The sequence below is a fragment of the Hordeum vulgare genome, chromosome 2H (assembly GCF_904849725.1).
Source record: "Hordeum vulgare subsp. vulgare chromosome 2H, MorexV3_pseudomolecules_assembly, whole genome shotgun sequence".
Classification (NCBI taxonomy): domain Eukaryota; kingdom Viridiplantae; phylum Streptophyta; class Magnoliopsida; order Poales; family Poaceae; genus Hordeum; species Hordeum vulgare.
Window position 1 is genome coordinate 578,166,523 of NC_058519.1, and position 25,845 is coordinate 578,192,367.

Consider the following 25,845-nt stretch of genomic DNA (forward strand, 5'->3'; position numbering starts at 1 on the left):
CGGATTCCTATAGTAGAGTAGATATTTGGAGTATTTCCGAATAGCACGTAGTAGCATCATCTATAAGATGACATAAAGATTTGTAAAGCACACACGGATCAGAAAGTTTCAGAACCGTTGACTAAAACCTCTCTATGGGTGTTGCATTCATTAAAATCACATGGTGATGTGAACTAGATTATTGACTCTAGTGCAAGTGGGAGACTGTTGGAAATATGCCCTAGAGGGAATAATAAATTAGTTATTATTATATTTCCTTGTTCATAATAATCGTTTATTATCCATGCTAGAATTGTATTGATTGGAAACTCACATACATGTGTGGATACATAGACAACACACTGTCCCTAGTGAGCCTCTAGTTGACTAGTTCATTGATCAAAGATGGTCAAGGTTTCCTGGCCATAGGCAAGTGTTGTCACTTGATAATGGGATCACATCATTAGGAGAATCATGTGATGGACAAGACCGAAACTATGAACGTAGCATATTGATCGTGTCGTTTTATTGCTATCGTTTTTTGCGTGACAAGTATTTGTTCCTATGACCATAAGATCATATAACTCACTAGCACCGGAGGAATACCTTGTGTGCATCAAATGTCGCAACGTAACTGGGTGAATATAAAGGTGCTCTACAGGTATCTCCGAAGGTGTCCTTGAGTTAGTATGGATCAAGACTAGGATTTGTCACTCCGTGTGATGGAGAGGTATCTCGGGGCCCACTCGGTAATACAACATCACACACAAGCCTTGCAAGCAATGTGACTAAGTGTAAGTCATGGGATCTTGTATTACAGAACGAGTAAATAGACTTGTCGGTAACGAGATTGAAATACGTACGCGGATATCGACGATCAAATCTTGGGCAAGTAACATACCGAAGGACAAAGGGAATGACATACAGGATTATATGAATCCTTGACACTGAGGTTCAACCGATAATATCTTCGGAGAATATGTAGGATCCAATATGGGCATCTAGGTCCCGCTATTGGATATTGACCGAGGAGTGTCTCGGGTCATGTCTACGTAGTTCTTGAACCCGCATGGTCTGCACACTTAAGGTTCGGTGACGTTTCGGTATAGTTGAGTTATAGGTGTTGGTAACCGAAAGTTCTTCGGAGTCCCAGATGAGATCCAGGACGTCACGAGGAGCTCCGGAATGGTCCGGAGGTAAAGATTGATATATAGGAAGTCCTGTTTTGGTCACCGGAAAAGTTTCGGGCTCATCAGTAGTGTACCGGGAGTGCCGGGAGGGGTGCCGGGGACCATCGGGAGGGGTGTCACGCCCCAAGGGGTCTCATGGGCTATGGGAAGAGATAAACCAGCCCCTAGTGGGCTTGAATAAGTTGTCACTAAGGCCCATAAGGTTTGAGAAGGAAAAAACACAAGGTGGGAAGAGTTTCCAAGTGGGAAGGTGGAATCCTACTCCAAGTAGGATTGGAGTAGGACTCCTCCACCTCCAATTTCGGCCAAACCTAGAGGGTTTGAGGTTGCCTCCTCCCCTCCCTCCCTCCTATATATACTAGAGGTATTGAGGGTTTTTGAGACACAACTTTGCCACATGCTGCTCGACTCTATACCACACAGTTTTCCTCTAGATCGTATTTCTGCGGAGCTTAGGCGAAGCCCTGCCGGAGTAGATCATCACCACCACCGGCGCGCTGTCACGCTGCCGAATAACTCTTCTACCTCTCCGCCCCCTCTTGCTGGATCAAGAAGGTGGAGATCGTCATCGAGCTGTACGTGTGCTGAACGCGGAGGTGCCGTCCGTTCGGCACTAGATCGGAACGGATCATGAGAAGGATCGCAAGACGGATCGTGAGACGGATCGCGGGAAAGTTCTTGGGACGGTTCGTGGGGCGGTTCGAGGGACGTGAAGACGTTCCACTACATCAACCACGTTTCTTAACGCTTCCTGTTGTGCGATCTACAAGGGTACGTAGATCCAAATCTCCTCTCGTAGATGGACATCACCATGATAGGTCTTCGTGTGCGTAGGAAATTTGTTGTTTCTCATGCAACGTTCCCCAACACATGATTCATTGGCCAAAAGTGGAACCCACCAAGATGGCCACCTCACCTCCGCTGCTTGGAAAGGAACACAGGCGCGCCCAGCGATACTTCTCCACTGTAATGGAAGGTGCTCGGGCAATAGAGGGTCACTGCCTGAAAGATGTAATATTTGAATGAAACCACTTACTCTGTATGAGTGGCTGATTCCTTGTATGATACAATGCTATTTTCTTTGCATGGTATACTATGTCTTATTTTGTTTTGAATTTTGACTCCTATGTGGTCATTTTAACTTGAAAGTTTTGAGTCGTCGGCTTCTGCCTCCTGACAGATGTTATTAGGGGTGTTTTTAGCTCCCGGGTTGTTAGCCTTAGCCAACATATTGGTGCCCGAGGGCGGTAATGCGGGAGGAAACAAGGCAATCGGACTACGTGGCTTTAATTCCTTCACTTAACCATATGAGCTTGACTGCAGGGACCAAATAAGAGCCCCCTTGTGAATCGTTATGTTTGTCTATGTCGAGGTGTAAAAACCATTATCACTTGGTTTGTATAACTCCAAAGCTTCCCAATAACGCGATGAACCCCCAGCGGCTCTTTAGTTTAATATTTGTCATCAGATCGCAGACCAGTTCTGGCTTATTATGAGAGTCAGTCTTCGGCTTTCTCCGCTGAGGTACGTAACCAGACCAGCCGGAAGTATAGTAGCAATGATTCTCCCTTTACCCTTTTAGCCAAACGAGCAAAACATAAAGGGGTAAGCAAAGGAGCCGGGCAACCCAACTATTGACCCAAGACATAATTCAGAAATGATGCACGTAACGCAATATCCAAGACTCTGCACACATGTAATACCAAATAGTGTTGGAATGATGCTTAGGGAGACCATCACAACCAAGCCCCTAGTCAATTAACCAGTAGCGTCTAATACGTGTATAAAATAGGCTTGTGCTGGTGTTGAAAAAACAATTCGGAAAAGAAGGAGAAAGAAAAAGATGTAGCAAGTCTAATGAACCATAAAGAGTGTTCTTTATTTCTGATTAACTCGTACCCGTACAATCTGAATTGCATCAGGAAACTGTTATAGATATGAAGAAGAAGAAATTTACAGATTAAAGGTTTACAAAGTTTTTTTTTATAGATTGCTTGATGTCCCTTATGATACTGTGTTGCACGTTTGCACCTTCACTCTTAGGGAAGTACTCCTTTACAAGGGGGGACATTGGCGAGTGGTCCATTAACAAAGGTGGTCTTGAGAAGCCGCCGAGGTGTGGATAGCTTGACGCGAATTTGGTCCTTTACGGTACGTGCATATGTCTGAGGTCGTTCATGACCATAGTTCGGTTTAGCCGAACACGTGGGCTTGAGTAATCGGCCCCCGCAGTTGTCCATGGTATCCTAAGTGCAAAATTGTGCCTTCAAGGCACGTAGTTTACTCGTGTGAGGTGCTTTTGTGGGTAGCGTATCCCTATTTAGTTTGATCATGGGAGGGGTCCGGGAACTATGGCGGAGCACAAGTACGTTTGTGTTCCTTAAAAGTTAATTGTGACTTTTATGGCCGTGCAAATTTACACATCATCTAAATCGCGCTCGACATCGTTGAGCCCTGGATGATGTGAACCCCTTGTCCATAGCCCAACAGAACGCCACGTTCATCCTTCGCGCTGAGAGGAGGTAGATGCATCGCGTCACGCCATCGCCGAGGTACACCCTTTTTGTTGGGCTGGATCCAGATGCGGGGGGGGGGGGAGGGAGCCACGCTTGGGGGAGGGGAGGGTGGATCCCGCCGCCGCCACTCTCGGGCTCAGGGGAGGGGAGGGCGGATCCCGCTGACGTTTATCAGGATCCTGCCGCGCTCGAGGATGGAGGGGAGGGCGGATCCCGCTGCCGTTGTGCTCGGGGGTGGAGGGGAGGGTCGCCGCCGCTGTGCTAGGGGTGGAAGGGAGTGTTGGAAATATGCTCTAGAGGCAATAATAAAATGGTTATTATCATATTTCCTTGTTCATGATAATCGTCTATTGTTCATGCTATAATTGTATTAACAGGAAACAGTAATACATGTGTGAATAAATAGATCACAATGTGCCCCTAGCAAGCCTCTAGTTGGCTAACTCGTTAGTAAATAGATGATCATGGTTTCCTGGTCATGGGCATTAGATGTCATTGATAACGGGATCACATCATTGGGAGAATGATGTGATGGACCAGACCCAATCCTAAGCATAGCACTAGATCGTATTGTTCGTATGCTAAAGCTTTTCTAATGTCAAGTGTCTTTTCCTTCGACCGTGAGATTGTGCAACTCCCGGATACCGTAGGAGTTCTTTGGGCGTATCAAACGTCACAACGTAACTGGGTGACTATAAAGGTGCACTACGGGTACCTCCGAAAGTGTCTGTTGGGCTGGTACGAATCGTGATCGGGATTTGTCACTCCGTGTGACGGAGAGGTATCTCTAGGCCCACTCGGTAGAACATCATCATGAGCTCAATGTGACTAAGGAGTTAGTCACACGATGACGTGCTACGGAACGAGTAAAGAGACTTACCGGTAACGAGATTGAACAAGGTATAGGTATACCGACGATCGAATCTCTGGCAAGTTCTATACCGACAAACAAAGGGAATTGTATACGGGATTGATTGAATCCTTGACATCATGGTTCATCTGATGAGATCACCGTGGAGCAAGTGGGAGCCACCATGGGTATCCAGACCCCGCTCATGGTTATTGGCCGGAGAGGTGTCTCGGTCATGTGTGCCTGTCTCCCGAACCCGTAGGGTCTACACACTTAAGGTTCGATGACGCTAGGGTTATAGGGAATTGTTATACGAGGTTATCTAAAGTTTTTTGGAGTCCCGAATGAGATCCCGGACGTCACGAGGAGCTCCGGAATGGTCCGGAGGTAAAGATTGATATATAGGACGGATGGTTTTGGACACCGGAAGTGTTTCGGGCATCACCGGTAACGTACCGGGACCACCGGAGGTGGCCCCGGGGGTCCATCGAAAGGGGGAAACGACTCCGGGAGGCTAGATGGGCCAAGTGGGGAAGGGAACCAGCCCCTAGGTGGGATGGTGCGCCCCCCACTCAGCCCATGGCGCAGGAAGAGGGGAGAGGGGAAACCCTAGCGCAGGTGGGCCTAAGGCCCACTAGAGGGGTGCGCCACCCCTCCTCCCTGTCCTGGCCGCCGCACCTCCCATCTGGGGGGGCTGCCGCACCACCTAGGGTGGGAACTCTAGGGGTGGCACCCCCCTCCCCTCCTCCTATATATAGTGGGCACTTTTGGGCTTTTGGAGAGAGACTTTTCCCTCTCCCTCGGCGCAGCCCTGCCCTTCTTTCTCCTCCTGTGTGCCGGTGCTTGGCGAAGCCGTGCCGGGAGACCTTGTCTCTCCATCGACACCACGCCGTCGTGCTGCTGGAGTTCTTCCCCAACCTCTCCCTCCTCCTTGTTGGATCAAGGTGCGGGAGACGTCACCGGGCTGCACGTGTGTTGAACGCGGAGGTGCCGTAGTTCGGCACTAGATCGGAATCACACCGCGATCTGAATCGTCGCGAGTACGACTCCGTCAACCGCGTTCTAGTAACGCTTCCGCTTAGCGATCTTCAAAGGTATGAAGATGCACTCACCCCTCTCTTGTTGTTGGTCTCTCCATAGGAAGATCTGAATATGCGTAGGATTTTTTTTGAATTTATGCTACGTTACCCAACAGTGGTATCAGAGCCAGGTTTTCTATGCATAGATTCTATGCATGAGTAGAACACAAAAGGTTGTGGGCGATGATTTGTCAATTGCTTGCCGCTACTAGTCTTATTCTTTTCCGGCGGTATTGTGGGATGAAGCGGCCCGGACCGACATTACACGTACACTTACGTGAGACTGGTTCCACCGACAGACATGCACACCGTGCATAAAGGTGGCTAGCGGGTGTCTGTCTCTCCTACTCTAGTCGGATTGGATTTGATGAAAAGGGTCCTTATGAAGGGTAAATAGCTTTGGCATATCATCGTTGTGGCTGTCACGTAGGTAAGAAAGCATTCTTGCTAGAAACCCAAATCAGCCACGTAAAACTTGCAACAACAATTAGAGGACGTCTAACTTGTGTTTTGCAGGGTTTGACATGTGATGTGATATGGCCAAAGTTCTGATGTTGCATGTATGATGTATGAGATGATCATGTTATTGTAATAGGTTTCACGACTTGCATGTCGATGAGTATGACAACCGACAGGAGCCATAGGAGTTGTCTTAATTTATTGTATGAGATGCAACGCCATGTGCTTGCTACTTTTACTTCATTGCTAACGGTTAGCTATAGTAGTAGTGATAGTAGTAGTTGGCGTGACGACTTCATGGAGACACGATGATGGAGATCATGATGATGGAGATCATGGTGTCACGCCGGTGACGATGATGATCATGCGATGCCTGAAGATGGAGATCGAAAGAGCAAAGATGATAATGGCCATATCATGTCACTATATGATTGCATTGTGATGTTTATCATGTTTTTCATCTTATTGCTTAGAACGACGGTAGCATAATAAGATGATCCCTCTTAAAATTTCGAGAACGTATTCCCCTAAGTGTGCACCGTTGCGAAGGATCGTTGTCTCGAAGCACCACGTGATGATCGGGTGTGATAAATTCTAACGTTCGCATACAACGGGTGTAAGCCAGATTTACACACGCGAAACACCTAGGTTGACTCGACGATCTTAGCATGTACAGACATGACCTCGAATACAAGAGACCGAAAGGTCGAACATGAGTCGTATGGTTGAATACGATCAACATGAAGTTGCTCACCATGGTGACTAGTCCGTCTCACGTGATGATCGGACACGGGTTAGTCGACATGGATCATGTATCACTTAGATGACTAGAGGGATGTTGATTTAAGTGGGAGTTCATACTTAATTTGATTAAATGAACTTAATTGTCATGAACTTAGTCTAAAAGTTGTCTTTATAAATATTGTAGATGGCCAACGTCAACCTCAATTTCAACGCATTCCTAGAGAAAAACAAGCTAAAAGATGATGGTAGCAACTATGCGGACTGGGTTCGCAACTTGAAGCTCATCCTTGAAGCAGCTAAAAAGGCTTATGTCCTTGATGCGCCGCTAGGTGACCCTCCCTCTCCCGCAGTAGCCCAGCACATTCTGAACGTCTGGAAAACGCGGAGTGATGACTACTCTCTGGTTAGGTGTGGCATGTTATACAGTTTAGAAACGGGGCTCCAAAGGCGTTTTGAGCAGCACAGTGCATATGAGATGTTCCAAGAGCTGAAGCTAGTTTTTCAAGATCATGCCCGTGTCGAGAGATATGAAGTCTCCAACAAGTTCTTTAGCTGTAAGATGGAGGAGAACAGTTCTGTCAGTGAGCACATACTCAAAATGTCTGGGTTACACGGTCGTCTCACTTCACTTGGAGTCGAACTTCCGGATGATGCTATAATTGACAGAATCCTCCAGTCTTTCCCACCAAGCTACAAAGGCTTTGTGCTTAACTACAACATGCAAGGTATGGAGAAGACCATTCCCGAGTTGTACTCGATGCTCAAGTGTGCAGAAGTACAAATCAAGAAAGAGCATCAAGTGTTGATGGTCAACAAGACCACTAGTTTCAAGAAGGGCAAGGGTAAGAAGAACTTCAAGAAAGACGACAAATCCATTGCCGCGCCCGGTAAGCCAGATGCCGGGAAGAAGAATAAGAATGGACCCAAGCCTGAGACTGAGTGCTTCTATTGCAAGGGAAAGGGTCACTGGAAGCGGAACTGCCCCAAATACTTAGCGGACAAGAAGGCCGGCAACGTTAAAGGTATACGTGATATACCTGTTATTGATGTGTATCTTACCAGCGCTCGTAGTAGCTCCTGGGTATTTGATACCGGTGTTGTTGCTCACATTTGCAACTCAAAGCAGGAACTGCGGAATAAGCGGAGACTGGCAAAGGACGAGGTGACGATGTGCGTCGGGAATGGCTCCAAGGTCGATGTGATCGCCGTCGGCACGTTACCTCTACATCTACCATCGGGATTAGTTTTAAACCTTAATAATTGTTATTTAGTACCAGCTTTAAGCATGAACATTGTATTAGGGTCTTGCTTAATGCGAGACGGCTACTCATTTAAGTCAGAGAATAATGGTTGTTCTATTTATATGAGTGATATGTTTTATGGTCATGCTCCGCTGGTGAATGGTTTATTCTTGATGAATCTCCATCGTGATGTTACGCATATTCATAGTGTAAGTACCAAAAGATGTAAGGTTGATAATGATAGTCCCACATACTTGTGGCACTGCCGCCTTGGTCATATCGGCGTTAAGCGCATGAAGAAGCTCCATACTGATGGACTATTAGAGTCTCTTGACTTTGAATCATTTGACACATGCGAACCGTGCCTCATGGGCAAGATGACTAAGACTCCATTCTAAGGAATAATGGAGAGAGCAACCGACTTATTGGAAATAATACATACTGATGTGTGTGGTCCAATGAACGTTGAAGCTCGCGGTGGCTATCATTATGTTCTCACTCTCACCGATGATTTGAGTAGGTATGGGTATATCTACTTGATGAAGCACAAATCTGAGACATTTTAAAAGTTCAAGGAATTTCAGAGTGAGGTCGAGAATCAACGTGACAGAAAAATTAAGTGTCTACGATCTGATCGTGGAGGAGAATATTTGAGTCACGAATTTGGCACACACCTAAGGAAGTGTGGAATCGTTTCACAACTGATGCCGCCTGGCACACCGCAACGCAACGGAGTGTCTGAACATTGTAATCGCACTTTATTAGATATGGTACAATTTATGATGTCTCTTACCGACTTACCGCTATCATTTTGGGGATACGCATTAGAAACTGCAGCATTCACTTTAAATAGGGCACCGTCTAAATCCGTTGAGACGACACCGTATGAACTATGGTTTGGCAAGAAACCTAAGTTGTCGTTTCGTAAAGTTTGGGTTGCGATGCTTATGTGAAGAAACTTCAACCAGAAAAACTCGAACCCAAAGCGGAGAAATGCGTATTCATAGGATACCTTAAGGAAACTATTGGGTATACCTTCTATCTTAGATCCGAACGTAAAACCTTTGTTGCCTAGAATGGATCCTTTCTAGAGAAAGAGTTTCTCTCGAAAGAAGTAAGTGGGAGGAAGGTAGAACTTGATGAGGTAATTACACCCCCTCTCGAACAGGATAGTAGCGCAGCGCGGGAAGTTGTTCCTGTGGCGCCTACACCAACTGAAGAGGAAGTTAATGATAATGATCATGAAGCTTCGGATCAAGTTACTACTAAACCGCGAAGGTCCACGAGGGCACGCTCCGCACCAGAGTGGTACGTCAACCCTATGATGGAAATCATGTTGTTAGAGAACGGTGAACCTTTGAACTATGAAGAAGCGATGGCGGGCCCGGATTCCAACAAATGGCTTGAAGCTATGAAATCCGAGATAGGATCCATGTATGAGAACAAAGTATGGACTTTGGTGGACTTGCCCAATGACCGGCGAGCCATAGAAAATAAATGGATCTTCAAGAAGATGACTGATGCAAACAGTAATGTAACCGTTTATAAAGCTCGACTTGTCGCAAAAGGTTTTCGACAAATTCAAGGAGTTGACTACGAAGAGACTTTCTCTCCCGTAGCGAAGCTGAAATCAGTACGAATCATGTTAGCGATTGCCGCCTTTTATGATTACGAAATTTGGCAAATGGACGTCAAAACAGCGTTCCTTAACGGGAACCTTAAGGAAGAGTTGTATATGATGCAACCAGAAGGTTTTGTCGACCCTAAGGGTGCTAAAAAAAGTGTGCAAGCTCCAACGCTCCATCTATGGGCTGGTGCAAGCTTCTCGGAGTTGGAACATTCGCTTTAATGAGGTGATTAAAGCGTTTGGGTTCATACAGGTTTACGGAGAAGCCTGTTTGTACAAGAAAGTGAGTGGGAGCTCTCTAGCTTTCTTCATACTGTATGTGGATGACATATTATTGATGGGGAACAATACAGAAATGTTGGAGAGCATAAAGGCCTATTTGAACAAGAGTTTTTCAATGAAGGACCTTGGAGAAGCTGCATACATATTAGGCATCAAGATCTATAGAGATAGATCGAGACGCCTCATAGGTCTTTCGCAAAGTACATACCTTGACAAGATATTGAAGAAGTTCAATATGGAAAACTCAAAGAAAGGGTTCTTGCCAGTTTTGCAAGGTATGAGATTGAGTAAGACTCAGTCACCGACCACGGCAGGAGATAGAGAGAAGATGAGTATTGTCCCCTACGCTTCAGCCGTAGGCTCTCTAATGTATGCCATGCTGTGTACCAGACCTGATATAAATGTTGCCATAAGTTTGGTAGGGAGGTACCAAAGTGATCCCGGTATGGAACACTTGACAAGGTCAAGAATATCCTTAAGTACCTGAAAAGGACTAAGGAAATGTTTCTCGTTTATGGAGGTGACGAAGAGCTCATCGTAAGGGGTTACGCCGACGCCATCTTCGACACATATCCGGATGACTCTAAGTCACAGACCGGATACGTATATGTTTTGAATGGTGGGGCAGTGAGCTGGTGCAGCAGCAAGCAAGAAGTCGCGGCAGCATCTACATGTGAAGCAGAGTACATAGCTGCTTCAGAAGCGGCTCATGAAGGAATTTGGATGAAGGAGCTCATCACTGACCTTGGAGTGGTTCCAAGCGCGTCGGGTCCAATGACACTCTTCTGTGATAACACTGGGGCCATTGCCATTGCCAAGGAGCCCAGGTTTCACCGGAAGACCAAGCACATCAAACGCCGCGACAACTCCATCCAGGACCATGTCCAGAGTGGAGTAATAGATATTTGTAAAGTACACACAGATCTGAATATTGCAGACCCATTGACTAAACCTCTTCCACGAGCAAAACATGATCAACACCATAATGCTATGGGTGTTCGATACATCATAATGTAACTAGATTATTGACTCTAGTGCAAGTGGGAGACTGTTGGAAATATGCCCTAGAGGCAATAATAAAATGGTTATTATCATATTTCCTTGTTCATGATAATCGTCTATTGTTCATGCTATAATTGTATTAACAGGAAACAGTAATACATGTGTGAATAAATAGATCACAATGTGTCCCTAGCAAGCCTCTAGTTGGCTAGCTCATTAGTCAATAGATGATCATGGTTTCCTGGTCATGGGCATTAGATGTCATTAATAACGGGATCACATCATTGGGAAAATGATGTGATGGACAAGACCCAATCCTAAGCATAGCACTAGATCGTATTGTTCGTATGCTAAAGCTTTTCTAATGTCAAGTGTCTTTTCCTTCGACCGTGAGATTGTGCAACTCCCAGATACCATAGGAGTGCTTTGGGTGTATCAAACGTCACAACGTAACTGGGTGACTATAAAGGTGCACTACGGGTACCTCCAAAAGTGTCTGTTGGGTTGGTACGAATCGAGATCGGGATTTGTCACTCCGTGTGACGAAGAGGTATCTCTGCGCCCACTCGGTAGAACATCATCATGAGCTCAATGTGACTAAGGAGTTAGTCACACGATGACGTGCTACGGAATGAGTAAAGAGACTTACCGGTAACGAGATTGAACAAGGTATAGGTATACCGACGATCGAATCTCGGGCAAGTTCTATACCGATAGACAAAGGGAATTATATACGTGATTGATTGAATCCTTGACATCATGGTTCATCCGATGAGATCATCGTGGAGCAAGTGGGAGCCACCATGGGTATCCAGACCCCGCAGATGGTTATTGGCCGGAGAGGTGTCTCGGTCATGTGTGCCTGTCTCCCGAACCCGTAGGGTCTACACACTTAAGGTTCAATGACGCTAGGGTTATAGGGAATTGTTATACGAGGTTATCGAAATTTGTTTGGAGTCCCAGATGAGATCTCGGACGTCACGAGGAGCTCCGGAATGGTCCGGAGGTAAAGATTGATATATAGGACGGATGGTTTCGGACACGAGAAGTGTTTCGGGCATCACCAGTAACGTACCGGGACCACCGGGACCACCGGAGGTGGCCCCGGGGGTCCACCGAAAGGGGCAACGACCCCGGGAGGCTAGATGGGCCAAGTGGGGGAGAGAACCAGCCCCTAGGTGGGCTGGTGCCCCCCCACTTAGCCCATGGCACAGGAAGAGGGGAGAGGGGGGGAACCCTAGCGCAGGTGGGCCTAAGGCCCACGAGAGGGGTGCGCCACCCCTCCTCCCTGCCCTGGCCGCCGCACCTCCCATCTGGGGGGGCTGCCGCACCACCTAGGGTGGGAACCCTAGGGGTGGCACCCCCTCCCCTCCTCCTATATATAGTGGGCACTTTTGTGCTTTTGGAGAGAGACTTTTCCCTCTCCCTCGGCGCAGCCCTGCCCTTCTTTCTCCTCCTCTGTGCCGGTGCTTGGCGAAGCCCTGCCGGGAGACCTTGTCTCTCCATCGACACCACGCCGTCGTGCTGCTGGAGTTCTTCCCCAACCTCTCCCTCCTCCTTGCTGGATCAAGGTGCGGGAGACGTCACCGGGCTGCACGTGTGTTGAACGCGGAGGTGCCGTAGTTCGGCACTAGATCGGAATCACACCGTGATCTGAATCGTCGCGAGTACGACTCCGTCAACCGCGTTCTAGTAACGCTTCCGCTTAGCGATCTTCAAAGGTATGAAGATGCACTCACCCCTCTCTCGTTGCTGGTCTCTCCATAGGAAGATCTGAATATGCGTAGGAATTTTTTTGAATTTATGCTACGTTACCCAACAGGGAGGGCAGCCGCCGCTGCGCTCGGGGGGGGGGGGGAGGGAGTGGAGGGTCGTCGCCGCCTGTCCACTTGGGGGGGGGGGAGGGGAGGGTCACCGCCGCCGCGAGAGGGGGGGATGGAGGGTCGCCGCCGCCGGTCCGCTTTGGGGGGAGGGGAGGGCTACCGTCGCTGTGAGAGGGAGAGGGACGGGGTTACCGCGCATTGGGAGGGAGGAATGGGAGCATGGGGAGCACGAGATGTGCTCTTTGTGTGGCTTTTGGGGTATGGATTTGGACTGAATGTATGTGTTTTCTGAATGTTTTTGCAGATGGACAATGGGAGCCGATTTCTTGAGATGTTGAACTTTTATGTAAAATCACAAGTGCCAGATAGGCGATTTGGGGAGCAAGAAATGCCATCAACTCAAAATAACATCTGCATCTGTCAAAGCAAAACCCATTAAAGGACATAACTGGTCTACTAAAGAGGATGAAAGTTGAAGAACATTTATGCCATTGAGAGACCCTCATAAACCAAAGAATGCATGCCAAATCCAAAGATCATTCGAAGCAACTGCCTTCAGAATCGTTGTGGGCTTATTCACATGATCTTTAAACATGCCATGCCATTTTTAGGACAATTTTCCAAGTCCAATGCATGCAATCTATACATCCTAACATACAAGGAAAACCTCTTTGCTCCCCTAACTCAAGTAATCTAGCAGTATCTTCTTCATTTGGAGATCTCATATACTTGTCCCCAAAGACTTTACAAATAGCTATCACAAACTTTTTGCAAGTTGCTAGATTAGTAGATTCTCGTGAGCGACAATACTCATCCGCGACATCAACAACATGTCCATAAGTTAGTAGTCACATTGCGGCTGTCATCTTTTATAGAGGATGCAACCCAAGAGCTCGAGCAGAATTTCTTTTTTGCTTAAAATAACTATCATGCTCAAGTACCGCTTTAGCTATGCGATTAAACAAATTATGAGACATTCTATACCTGTGCGTATAAACAAATATGAGATAGGGAGATGACAAATATGCACATAAAGAATAATGTTGTAATACTAACCTTCGACGAAAATAACTTTCGGAAAAGGTTTGATTTTCTTTGAAGTAGTCGTCCGAGAGTACAACAAATCCGGCATCTCTTTCATGATACAAATACTGCCGCCCCAGCATCGAACCGCCGTGACATGGAGCATTCGCCTCCTCTTCCTCCTTGCGCTCCGCAAATGCTGCAAAAATTAGTTCATCATCGTCCAATGAAGACAAAGACGACGAATTCATGCGCATATCCAAAACAAATCCTGTTTCACTCATTGTATTGTAGGAGAGAAGACACAAGAGTTGGAAGAGAGATCACAGAAGCACAAGATAAAATGATTTAAGAGAGGTGAGAATGTGTGTTATACATAGGTGTGGAATAGAGCCGTTAAAATAGAGCAGCTAAAATAGAACCGTTGGATGTTATAAAATGATAGTTGAATTGATAGTTATAAAATAATATTAAAATATAAGAGAAAGAATATATATACGTTCTATATATAGACGTTCTGTTGCAAAATTGAACGCCGTATATGAGAAAATCTTTTTAAAACCATTGTCTATATGACATCTAAATATACAGATGCTATTGAAGATGCTCTAAGAGCAACTCCGATGGGGCAACCCATTTCCTCCGCCACCGTCCATTTAGGTCGGCGCAGACAGAAAAGTCGGCACAACGCGTCGACCCAAACGGACGCGCGTTCGCTTGGCGTCTGCCTGACGACCCATTCCCGGTCTAATTTTAAGCCGGATTTGCGTCAGCACGGACACGAGACGGACGCGCCCGTTGGTCGGTGGCATCCACCATCATTTCCCCTCATCCCCCAAAACCCTCCCGTCCGCGCACGCTCCCGCCCCACGCCGCCATGGACGACGACCTCGATCTCGATGCCGCCGCCGGCCTTGCCTCCCTCGCCTCTTCCGGCAAAGGCAAGCCTCGCGCCCCTCGGAAGGCCGCCGCGCCGAAGCCGAAGAAGGTGCGGGCGCCCGAACAACGGGCAAAGGAGTCGACCAAGAGGAAGGACCGGAGGCACGCGGCGGACGCAAGGGATGAAGCCATCATGGCGGTCGCCGCCTCCGCTGCCGCGCAGCAGCAGGTCACCAACGCCCGCGTCGCAGCGGCAACGAGGGAGGTGCTCTGCGCCATCTTTTTTGGATGCCGACAGGTGTGCTGGCATGACCACGGGGCCGCGATGGCGTGATCGAACTCAAGTCTCATCCTTTTTGTGTGTTGGCATGTGTGTCGGTCGGCTGACGAGTGTGCCAGCATGAACTGTGGTGTTATTTTTTTGAAGCCGACATTGTATGCCGGCGCTGACATGATGCCGGCATGAGACATGACCGCTGGCATGATCGGCCGCGGACCCTTTTTTAAAATGTTGATTGCGGACATGAAATGAGTCGACGCGTTTGACGTACTCCCAACCTAAATCAAAACCAGGACGGACGCCGAACGCACAATCAACTCAAACGGATAAAAAATAAATAAATTCATCATCCGTTTGAATCGATCTGTTGGAGTTTCTCTAAGTCCAGTAGAGATGGTAATACCTAGGAGCAGTAGCGGCCTTGCTGAAATTAATGGACACGGACGAGCGTGATGAGCGGTTGAACAGGTCCTAAAAAAACGGCATCATTGAACGAGTCACGTATGCGCCCGTCCTCATTCCGGCCGCACTCCCAAAGTGATGGTGACAGGTGGTCCCGCTGTAGCGCAAAGAAGCTACACCGTGGCCCCACAGGTCGGCTGAGGCACGCCCCAGCCCAGAGCCCCGCCCGACCCATATAAACGCGGCAATTAATCCCCGCTCTGCTGCTGAAGAAGAAAGCATTAAATTCGGCTTTCAATACGAGAAGATACTCCAGTACAACAACAACAACAACAGTGAGTTCCCTCTGCTTTGCCCAAAACAAAATAAAACAAAACAAAACATAACAAAGAAGGAATCCCCCTAAAAAAGAAAAAAAGAAAAAGGAATCAGACCCGTTCCGACGAGAGGAAAAAAAGTTCAGCGCGGAAGGGCCGGACGAGCAACGAGGATGAAAGGGAAGGGCGGGGCGGGGCGAGCAGAGCGGTGCGGTTAGGGAAAGTGGATAAAGCGCGAGAGTGATTAGCCGCGGGGAAACGGTGCAGCCCACGCGCAACCTTTTCGCCGCTCTCCACTTTGTATATTCCTTCTCCTCATAAAACAGAACGGGAACAAATCCAGCCCCACCACTCCCACGCCTTTCGCTTTTCCCCCTCCGTTCCGCTCCGCCTCGCCTCTCATCAGTCAGTCCTCACAAGGCGCAGAAAGAGAGGGCGAGAGGGAGAGCGTCTGTGTGCGGAGTTACTCTACTCTGGGACTGGCGCTAGCAGCAGCAGCGGCGGCACTGGTGCAGCGCGGTGGTGGCGGGGAGGAGCCACCGGCCAAGAGCGCGGAGCGTCGTCGTCCCGTCCCGGAGGCCGAGGCGCCCGTCGTCTCTGGGGATCTCCCCTTTTCCCCCGTTCGAGGTGATTGATTATTCTGTTGTCGATTTGTTTCCTTGTTTGATTCGGTTGGGGAACCGGCCGTTCGCTCGTCGCCGTGTTCGCCAGCGGCGGCGAAGATCTGAATGCGGGGTGGCTGGGACTGGGATTCTGCTGCGGTTTTGGTGGGTGTCTCGGGGTTTGAGGGAACACCAGGCGTGATTTGGTGGCTTGTTTTTTCCTCATTCTCGTGAAAGCATGTGGCTAATCCGGTGGGTCGGTTTGTGTTTCTACAGGGCGTGGAGGATCGGACCCCTTCCTGCTCCCCGGGGGCTGCTTTCCCTGGCTTTTCCATAAATTGCCTAGGAGCAGGTTTGATTCCTGGAACCCCTTGGTCTGGAGAGAAAATTTTTGTTTGCTTCATCTCCTCAATTAGTCTCCGTGTGCTTGTTTCAGGTAAAGCGCTGCTGTCTCTGGTGAAATTTGCCAGCCCGGTGCAGGGATCCTGCCGTCCTTGGTGTCTTGTTGAGGAGAGAATCGCTTGGGATTTTCCAGAAGCTGTGCACTCTTTGTTGCTGGTTGTGCACTTGTTATGCTAAGGTCTGAATGGAGATAGTAGATAAGATTGCAGAGCCTGAAGACCCTCTGGTGGTCACCGCTCGGAAGGTGCAGAGCCTGGAGCCGCCGCTGCCGATTCCGATAAAGGCCTCATGGAAAGGGAAGACCTCCCAGCAGCAGGATGAAAAGGATCTACCGGATGATGGTGAGGAGAGCTTCCAGAGCGTCGATTCATCAGATGAGGGTGGCCGCAGTTCTTTCTCTGGGGCCAGTCACCCCCTGGAGCCAATTGATATGGATCTTATGAAGACGGTCTATGTCGCAATTGATGAGGAGAAGCCCGAACCGCCTGTGCCTCTGGTGCGAGGACTATCAGCGAAAGGGCCGTTCATTGATGACCTCTCGCTCCGTGTCACAGGCATGAAGCCAAATGCAGTGGTCTGTGCAGGCAGTGGTGAAGGCTTGGCTGAGGAGATGAAGGTGTCTGGTGCTGCAGTGGCATCGTTGGCCACGGGGCGCTCGTCACAGGCGACGGAAACTGTGTCCTTGCCTCCGGATTCGGAGGAGAAGGACTGTGTTTGGGATGCATCGCTCCCTCCCAGCGGCAATGTCAGCCCTCACAGCAGCATTGACAGCATGGGGGTGGTCACTGCCATGAGCATCGCGAGCAACCACAGCAACACATATAAAAGTGAAACCATAGCTAGCAGAACCATGCTTACTGTAGAGAGGAACTTTGGAAGTGTAAAGAGCAGTGTTCGAGGTGACTCTTTAGAAAGTGCAAAAACAAGCATGAGCCGAGCAAGTGACAGCAGTGGTGTTAGCGATGATAGCAGCTGGAGCCATATCACTGGAGGTACCAGCAAGCCTCATAAAGGGAACGATCCTAGAGGAAAGGCGATTCATGCTGTGCGGATTCGAGATGGCGTGCTTGGGATGAGCCACTTTAGACTGCTCAAGCGTCTAGGCTGTGGTGACATTGGCAGTGTATACCTCTCAGAGTTGAGTGGGACTAGGTGCTACTTTGCAATGAAAGTAATGGACAAGGCATCCTTGGCCAGCAGGAAGAAGTTGAATAGGGCTCAAACTGAGAGGGAGATCCTACAGCTTCTGGATCATCCATTCCTACCAACTCTTTATACACATTTTGAGACTGATAGATTCTCATGTCTGGTCATGGAATTTTGTCCGGGTGGTGACTTGCACACTCTGCGACAGAAACAGCCAGGAAAGTATTTCTCCGAGTATGCAGCAAGGTATATTAAATCATGAGCCAGTTCCTTAGAAAAATATAACTTGTATTTTCATATTGTATTCACATTCAGCATGTTGTTTGTCAAGTTTAGTACTCCACTTGCTATTAATTTAATGTAGCTTAGAGTTATCACTATTTCTGCTTTTCAATATTAGAGAAGCAGTTGAGCCTGAAGCATAATTTCCGAACTGTGCAAGGATTCCGGGTTGGAAATGGTTTCTCCAAGGGAAATAAATTATGTATAACTATAAAGTTTGATAGGAAGCTTATCTTTTGGGGCTTCAGGAAGCAGCTAATGTAGTGTTGCCCAGTTACTCAGGCAAACCTTTGTAAATAAGGTTTTATGACTATTAGGAGATGGTGTGCAGAGAAATGTTATTTGTTCAAATGTACTCTGCAGGTGTGCTTGTAAATGGTGCATACGTTTTATAGACTGAAATGCAGACAGCATGGTTGAAATGATTTGGGGATATTATAAACCGCGCTCCAATTAGCTTTTGCTTTAGCATCTTACCCTCCAGTATCAGATTTTTCGTATTCAGTAGCTTATCTTATACCTAGCTGGCTAGTTGCAACTAAAAGCACTGACATTGCGCTCTCTGATTTTGAGCAGGTTTTATGCTGCAGAAGTTCTTCTAGCTATTGAGTATCTGCACATGCTGGGAGTGGTTTACAGGGACCTGAAACCAGAAAATGTTCTGGTGCGTGATGATGGCCACATAATGCTTTCAGACTTCGACCTCTCCCTGAGATGTGCAGTCTCACCTACCCTAATCAGGACATCGGCCTTTGATTCTGATCCCAGAAGGGCGGGTGGTTCATTCTGTGTGCAGCCTACGTGCATGGAACCTACTTCAGCCTGTATTCAGCCAGCTTGTTTCATGCCCAAATTGTTTGGTCAGAAGAGCAAGAAAAAGACAAGAAAGACGAGGTCTGAACTGGGACAGAGTGCCATCAACCTGCCTGAGCTCCTCGCAGAACCAACATCAGCTCGATCCATGTCATTCGTTGGGACTCACGAGTACTTGGCCCCAGAAATCATCAAAGGCGAAGGCCATGGAAGTGCAGTCGACTGGTGGACCTTCGGAATCTTCTTGCATGAGCTTCTCTACGGCAAGACACCATTCAAGGGGTCAGGCAACCGTGCCACATTGTTCAACGTGGTCGGTCAGCAACTAAAATTCCCCGAGTCACCGTCGACAAGCTACGCTGGCAGGGACCTCATCAGGGGGCTCCTGGCCAAGGAACCGCAGCAGCGCCTCGGCGTGAAGAGGGGCGCGACGGAGATCAAGCAGCACCCGTTCTTCGAGGGCGTGAACTGGGCTCTCATCCGGTGCAGCACGCCCCCCGAGGTCCCGAGGCCCGTCGAGGCCGAGCTGCCCGTGAAGTACGGGGTGTCGGAGGCGGTCGCGAGCACCAACAAGAGGGTGGTCGGCGCGGACGCCAAGTCCGGCGGGAAGTACCTTGACTTTGAGTTCTTTTAGAGTTTGCGCCTTAGCGGCAGAGCTTGTTGTTTGCATACTGTTTGGTGTTGTTGGGTCAGCGTGGTGTTGTGATTTTTACGGTGCTGTTTATGTCAGTCACCTCTGTTACAAATTCCTGCATCCTGAACTGGCCAAGATTAGCTAGATGTGCTTGATCTCCCATGTCCCGATGGGCATAGCCTGTCTCTGTTTCTAAACATGTTGTGCGCGCTACAGATTTTTGCATCGCAGAACGACTCTGAAGAGCGGCGGCTTCCGAGTTTTGCGCCGTCACTCGGCGAAACGGGCATTCCGACTGAATTTAAAGACTATTATAACAGTATTATAACTGTAGCTAGTAAATGTATTTTTAGTGTGATCGTTCAATTGTTTAGCAGTACATTATATGTTTATTTCAGTGATTTATCCCTTTCACAAAGGAAAAACGAGATGCAGCGAATGATCTGTACGTTAAGGCCCTGTTTCTTTAAAAAGTTCTAGGACTTTTTTTAGTCCAAACTAAAAAATCTTTAGCCCCTATCCGTTTCTTTTCAGGGACTAAACAGGGACGAGGGGTCATTAAATGACTTGCAAAAAGACCATATTACCCCTGACGGGAACTGCGATGGAAACTGGGAGATCCACTGCGCCTCGTCGTCTTCATCGGTGGCCATGGCGGCGGCGGCTGCTCAGGGCACTGGCGGCTGGGAAGGGGAGAAGCGGCGGGGAAGAGAAGGGGAGGAGCGAGCGGATGAGAGGAAGCGCGTGAATAAGATGCGGCGCGGGGGTACGGTGGGAAAAAGTCCCTCCCGGAGGGATTTCTTCAACTAGTCCTAAATGACCACTTTTAGTCCCTAAAAGTCTCTCCTGTTTTTTTCTCATAAGACTTTTAGGGACTTTTTTTTAGTCCCTACACCAAAAAGTCCGTGGAAAGAAACATCCCCTAAATTGTTGGCTGAAACCATATCGCGGAACTGTCGAATCTGAGCACCCGCCGCCGAGAAGCAAGACCTGAACGCCACCCCCGCCGGCGTATCCGATTGGGCGATTGGCCGCACAAGAGAAAACACGGCCTCGCTAAACCACCACCCGCCGCCACTACTCTCCATCCCCTCTACCTCCGGCAACGTCGGCCGCCATGGTGAAGCGGTGGCTACCCCTGGAGGCCAACCCCGACGTCATGAACCAGGTACCCATGCCTCCTCTCCACTTCTTGTATTCACCGGTCTCTCGCCTCGGCCTCCCCTCTTCCTCCCTCGCTCACGGGCCCCTCGCGCCACGGTCGGTTGCAGTTCATGTGGGGGCTGGGGGTCCCGGAGGACGTGGGGTTCTGCGACGTGTACGGGCTCGACGACGAGATGCTCGCCATGGTGCCCCAGCCGGTCCTCGCCGTCCTCCTGCTCTACCCGCAGGTGATTCCCTGAATCCTGGCGCCTGATTGGCCGTGGAGTTTTTGTTTGAGTTGTTGCTTGTGCCGGCGATGGGGAGGAGCTGATTTATTTTCCACCCGCGTGTTGGCGAGCAGGATAAGAAGAAGGAATCTGATGCCTCGACCACCTCCTCCACGGCGGAGACCAAGGTGAGGCTCAACTGTATGATTAGTTTGGTGTTAAGTATTCTCAGCACATTTTCCCGGCGTAACATCCAGCGATTCCTATTAAAGCCTGGTAAAATAATAGGTTCGTTCATCTACTTCTAAGAATAATTTCATGAAACATTGTGTTCTTAGGGACGGAATTTGGTGAAATGTTGCCGTAGTAGTTCAGCGTAATTAATCATAGGACATTAGGACCTAAATCATGTGTATCTGCTTAAATTGCTCACCTGATGCCACACCTTAGCAGGAAGCCAGGAACGGTGGCAGCCAGTGGGTAGGGTTTTAGCCGATTCTTGAAACTCTACATGTTACTTCCAACAGTAGGTCTTGAGCCATTTTTCATGGTGCCCCTAATTATTGGGTATTTCGTTGGATGCTCCAGTAAAAAAATGCACTTCAATGGTTAAATTGTTTGAATGTTATCATGCTTGGTAACCAAGAAGTTTCATGTGTTAAGTTGATTTCTACTGTTGATTTATTTTGCACCGCGCACTCGACATGGTACACTTGTTTCCCCCAAATTACAACTTGTGAATCAACTCAGTATAATGAATTGTGTCCACAGTGGTTAGCAGCTTATTAGGTATCTATTGTTTCTTCTATATTCATAATCTTATGGCTTGTATACATATTGGTTTCGTGGTTCCCAAATAGCTTGAGATACAGTAAAATATAATTTGTCAAAGATTGTTAAGGAACCTATGCCAAGTTTCTATATGGTCATTTCTTTATAATACAAAATATTCATGATGCAGGAATCCAACAAGAAAGTATATTTTACAAAACAGACTGTTGGCAATGCTTGCGGAACAATTGGTATTATTCATGCAATAGGGAACGCTGTGTCCAAAATCAAGCTAGGTATTTACAGCAGTTTTGAGTTTTAACTTCCTATTGATGTATAGAATATTAATGCCTATATACATCAAGACAACGCTCTATTATGCGAACTTTTATCTGATCTTGGCAGTCCAAGCATAGTCATTGTCTCATGCAATTCTATCAGTGTGAGGGTGTGACTACCCAATAAATCACTAAGGTCGTTGACATGATCCTTGAGAACTCCTTCATCCCCTCTCATGTGTTTCTTAAGAGAATAGGTGGTAATGGATAGTCATTTACTTGACCTGCTATCACAGGAATAATGTATTTCCAGAATCCAGAGTTCAGAATGCACACACTCTTTTTTATTTGCTGCAATTCTAAGGCATGCTTTTGGTCACACGTAATGACATAAATAAGAACTATTCAGACTTGTGAGTTTAATTTGCCTAGTTCCAACTTCCAAGACCGCTCAACAAAATGTTATGCTGAGTATCTTACCTTTTAATGCCTTCTACTCCCTCCGTTTCTAAATATAAGTCTTTTTAGTGATTTCAATATTGAAGAGTACATACGAATGTATATAGACATATCTTAAACTGTAGATTCATTCATTTTGCTCCATATGTAGTCCTTATTGGAATCTCTAAAAAGACTTATATTTAGGAATGTATGAGATTTGATTGGTATTTTTTTTATTTGCAGTTGATGGGTCCTATTTTCATAGATTTTATAAACAAACTGCTGATATGGATCCTATCCAGGTTAGCAGTCCATGTACTCATACTTCTTTTCTGATAAAGACTGTAATTATGGATTGACTTCTATATTGTACTCCCTCTGTAAACTAATATAAGAACGTTTAGATTACTAAAATAGTGTTGTAAACGTTCTTATATTAGTTTACGGAGGGAGTACTAATTATAAGTACTTGATATTATCAGCGTGCTGCTTTTCTTGAGGAGGACCAAGAAATGGAGGATGCTCATTCTGTTGCTGCTGCTGGTGGTGATACAGAGGTCAGCACTGCCGTAAATTTCGTCAGTTATGCATAGCATACGAATATTTGCACCCGATGACCAGATATTATTACTTTAATGTTTGGCAAATGGAATGTTTATAATTGTTGTCTATTCCGTTCTGAGAGTCACGACGTTTCTAAGACCAACTTCTGATCTCTTACTGGGAACTGGTCAAGGTGACTTGATCCTGTCGGAATTTTGAGACCTGATTCTTAGCCAGTTTACCTGCTTCTCTACCTTCATCTTCTTCTTGTTTGTCAGTTTGAATAGCTTGCAATCTGGGGTGAATATTGTTGCTCATGTGTCATTTGTGAATGGGTATTGGACATTGTTCATTAGTTCACAACTTCCACAAGGAGCATGTTATTACAGAATTGTCAACCACAATAATTTGAATACCTTCATGGAAGATAAGTTTATGTGATATATCCCCAGTTTGAATATGGTTTAATCTATGGTTGCATTCTGAGATATCTATATTTTACTGTGCAGGCCAAGGATGGGGTAATTGAACATTACGTTTGTTTTTCGTGTGTTGATGGTATGTATTCTGTTACCAAAGTGCCATAATTAAATTTTGTTACAAGTCACCGTCCCTTTATCTGTTGTTCACTCTGTTTTTCCTTCCTTTTTCCATCCAGATGAACTTTACGAGCTTGATGGAGGAAAGCCACAGCCGATACATCATGGCCGCTCCTCTCCTGATAGCTTGTTGCAGGTAAATTGTTGAGCCGCACATCCCTCATTCTGTAAACAGCCAATTGTATGGAAAATAGTGTAGCCTATTTTATAACTTATAAACATAAGGGTTTTGGTTGTGATGCTATTACTTGGTAACTCTTCATTCACTAAATTATGTTGTAAAATGCTTAGTGAATTCTTATTTTCATAGTAAGATATTACTCCCTCCTTTCCTAAATATAAGTCTTTTAAGAGATTCCACTAGGAGACCACATACGGAGCAAAATGAATGAATATATATTCTAAAGTATGTCTATATAAATCCGTATGTAGTCTTTTAGTGGAACCTCTAAAAAGACTTATATTTAGGAACGGAGGGAGTAGTAGCTACTTAGCGGCTTTCATGCGCAGGCCCATTAAGTAGTCAGGGTGGTCTCACGACTACGCAACCATTTTGCAAATGAAAAAATTGGAAGCAGTTCAGCCCAATACAAAATCGGCAAAAGAAAAAGCCCAGCTCAAGTTTTTTGTAAATATATGCACACTTGATTGAACAAATCCGTCATGTCACCTCGCCCGAAGGAAGATTCACTGTGACACACATATAAATACATAACACTTGTGGTTTTTCTCACCCTTATTATTCCTTTGCTGTATGCAACTGCAGGATGCTGCAAGAGTCATAAAAGCGAGGATTGCGGAGTATTCCGAGTCACTCAACTTCAATGTCATGGCTCTCTCAAAGATGTAGTGAAACATGGGTCTCCTGACTCCAGAGAGAAGGTTTACTGATTCACACACACACACTCTACCTCATCTGCACCAGGCCTCAGTTAAGTCCAACTACAGCATCATTTCCGTTACGCTGGTGTAACACGATGAAATGAAATGAAATAATATGGGAACACAAAGCGATCAAGGCAGACCACATCCTCTGAAGCTGCTTTAACTTGCCATTCTGCTGCACCGAGGAGATTACAGTTTTCTGTTTTAGAGTTGCTTGTTGATGCTTCCCTTTCCTTACACCTAGATGAGCTTGTCATGGGTATTATCAACTGTAGATGGCAAAAAGCGCTTGCAGTGACATTTATGATTACACATGTTAAGGAAAAGTTGATGTACTCCCTCCGGCCCCGTTTAATTGACACGCCACATTCACACAGGGCCGGGCCGGCAAAATTCTGCCAAACTCTAAAATAGGCCCTACCTTACTAAAGAAAATATAAATATATATAACTATAATAATGTAAAGATCATACAATATCTTATATATAGCAATGAGAAATATCAAAAATCATACCTATTCTCGGTTAGCTTAAATAACATCATTCTATGTTAAAAAGACATCATTTTTTAGTGTTTCTTGAACTAAAATCTTCAATAATATCGATGTTTTCTAAATGAAGACATGACTTGGGCGCCAAAGTGATAAAAATAATAAAATGAACTACAAAGTTTCAGCAAAAATATACAGTATACACGATCTAAATTGGAACTCACAGCCATGGTCAAAGGCTCACGGAATCATTGGATGTCGATGCAACGATCCTTGAGAAAACGGAGATGGAAATAAAACGGAGATGGTGCATAATTTCCTTGATGCAACGATTTTGAGAAAACGGAGATGGTGCATAATTTCCTTGCCTTCCTGTCGGCAGGAGCCGTCTGTTCCTGGCTCTTGACCTCCTCCTTTTATCGATCTGATCTCATAATTTGCGTCGCTGGCTCGCTGCATAATTTCCTTGCCTTCCTGTCGGTAGGAGCCGTCTGTTCCTGGCTCTTGACCTCCTCCGTTTATCGATCTGATCTCATAATTTGCGTCGCTGGCTCGCTGCCTGGATGTCGATGGGATGAGTGTCCTAGCCGCCAAACGAAGAAACGAAGCGAAGGGGGAAGGGATGCTTCGTTCTCTGGGTCTCGATCGCTATTTTGTTTTTCAGCGATCGATCGATCGACAGGACAACAGCTGTTGTACGCGTACACTGAGGCGTGAGAAGCGGAGAGCAGGTTTGGCGATCAAGACTTGAGCGCATGCTGGAGCCGAGAACAACAATCCATCTTTCGCTAACTAAGCATGTTTTTTTTAAGAAACGACAGGACAACAGCTGTTGTACGCGTACACTGAGGCGTGAGAAGCGGAGAGCAGGTTTGGCGATCAAGACTTGAGCGCAT

The 25,845-nt window shown here is 46.8% G+C and overlaps 2 protein-coding genes across 2 annotated transcripts; both read left to right on the forward strand.

Annotated features, from left to right (window-relative positions):
* Positions 1-15,910: 15,910 nt before the first annotated feature.
* On the forward strand, positions 15,911-19,785 carry LOC123427414 (serine/threonine-protein kinase D6PKL1). The gene is made up of 4 exons (XM_045111452.1): positions 15,911-16,320; positions 16,572-16,647; positions 16,732-18,089; positions 18,702-19,785. The coding sequence occupies exons 3-4, from the start codon at positions 16,882-16,884 to the stop codon at positions 19,570-19,572; spliced, it is 2,079 nt and encodes a 692-aa protein (XP_044967387.1). The 5' UTR covers positions 15,911-16,320; positions 16,572-16,647; positions 16,732-16,881; the 3' UTR covers positions 19,573-19,785.
* Positions 19,786-20,501: 716 nt separating this feature from the next.
* Positions 20,502-24,794, forward strand: LOC123427415 (ubiquitin carboxyl-terminal hydrolase 3-like). Its single transcript, XM_045111453.1, has 9 exons — positions 20,502-20,740; positions 20,844-20,963; positions 21,077-21,130; positions 21,904-22,009; positions 22,676-22,734; positions 22,915-22,989; positions 23,485-23,533; positions 23,634-23,710; positions 24,341-24,794. The coding sequence occupies exons 1-9, from the start codon at positions 20,690-20,692 to the stop codon at positions 24,422-24,424; spliced, it is 675 nt and encodes a 224-aa protein (XP_044967388.1). The 5' UTR covers positions 20,502-20,689; the 3' UTR covers positions 24,425-24,794.
* Positions 24,795-25,845: the final 1,051 nt, after the last annotated feature.

Coding starts and splice junctions, on each gene's coding strand:
- LOC123427414 (XM_045111452.1), top strand. CDS start 16,882: ATGGAGATAGTAGATAAGATTGCAGAGCCTGAAGACCCTCTGGTGGTC. Junction 18,090..18,701: donor TTCTCCGAGTATGCAGCAAG/GTATATTAAATC, acceptor GATTTTGAGCAG/GTTTTATGCTGCAGAAGTTC.
- LOC123427415 (XM_045111453.1), top strand. CDS start 20,690: ATGGTGAAGCGGTGGCTACCCCTGGAGGCCAACCCCGACGTCATGAAC. Junction 22,010..22,675: donor TGTGTCCAAAATCAAGCTAG/GTATTTACAGCA, acceptor TTTTATTTGCAG/TTGATGGGTCCTATTTTCAT. Junction 22,990..23,484: donor CTGCTGGTGGTGATACAGAG/GTCAGCACTGCC, acceptor TTTACTGTGCAG/GCCAAGGATGGGGTAATTGA.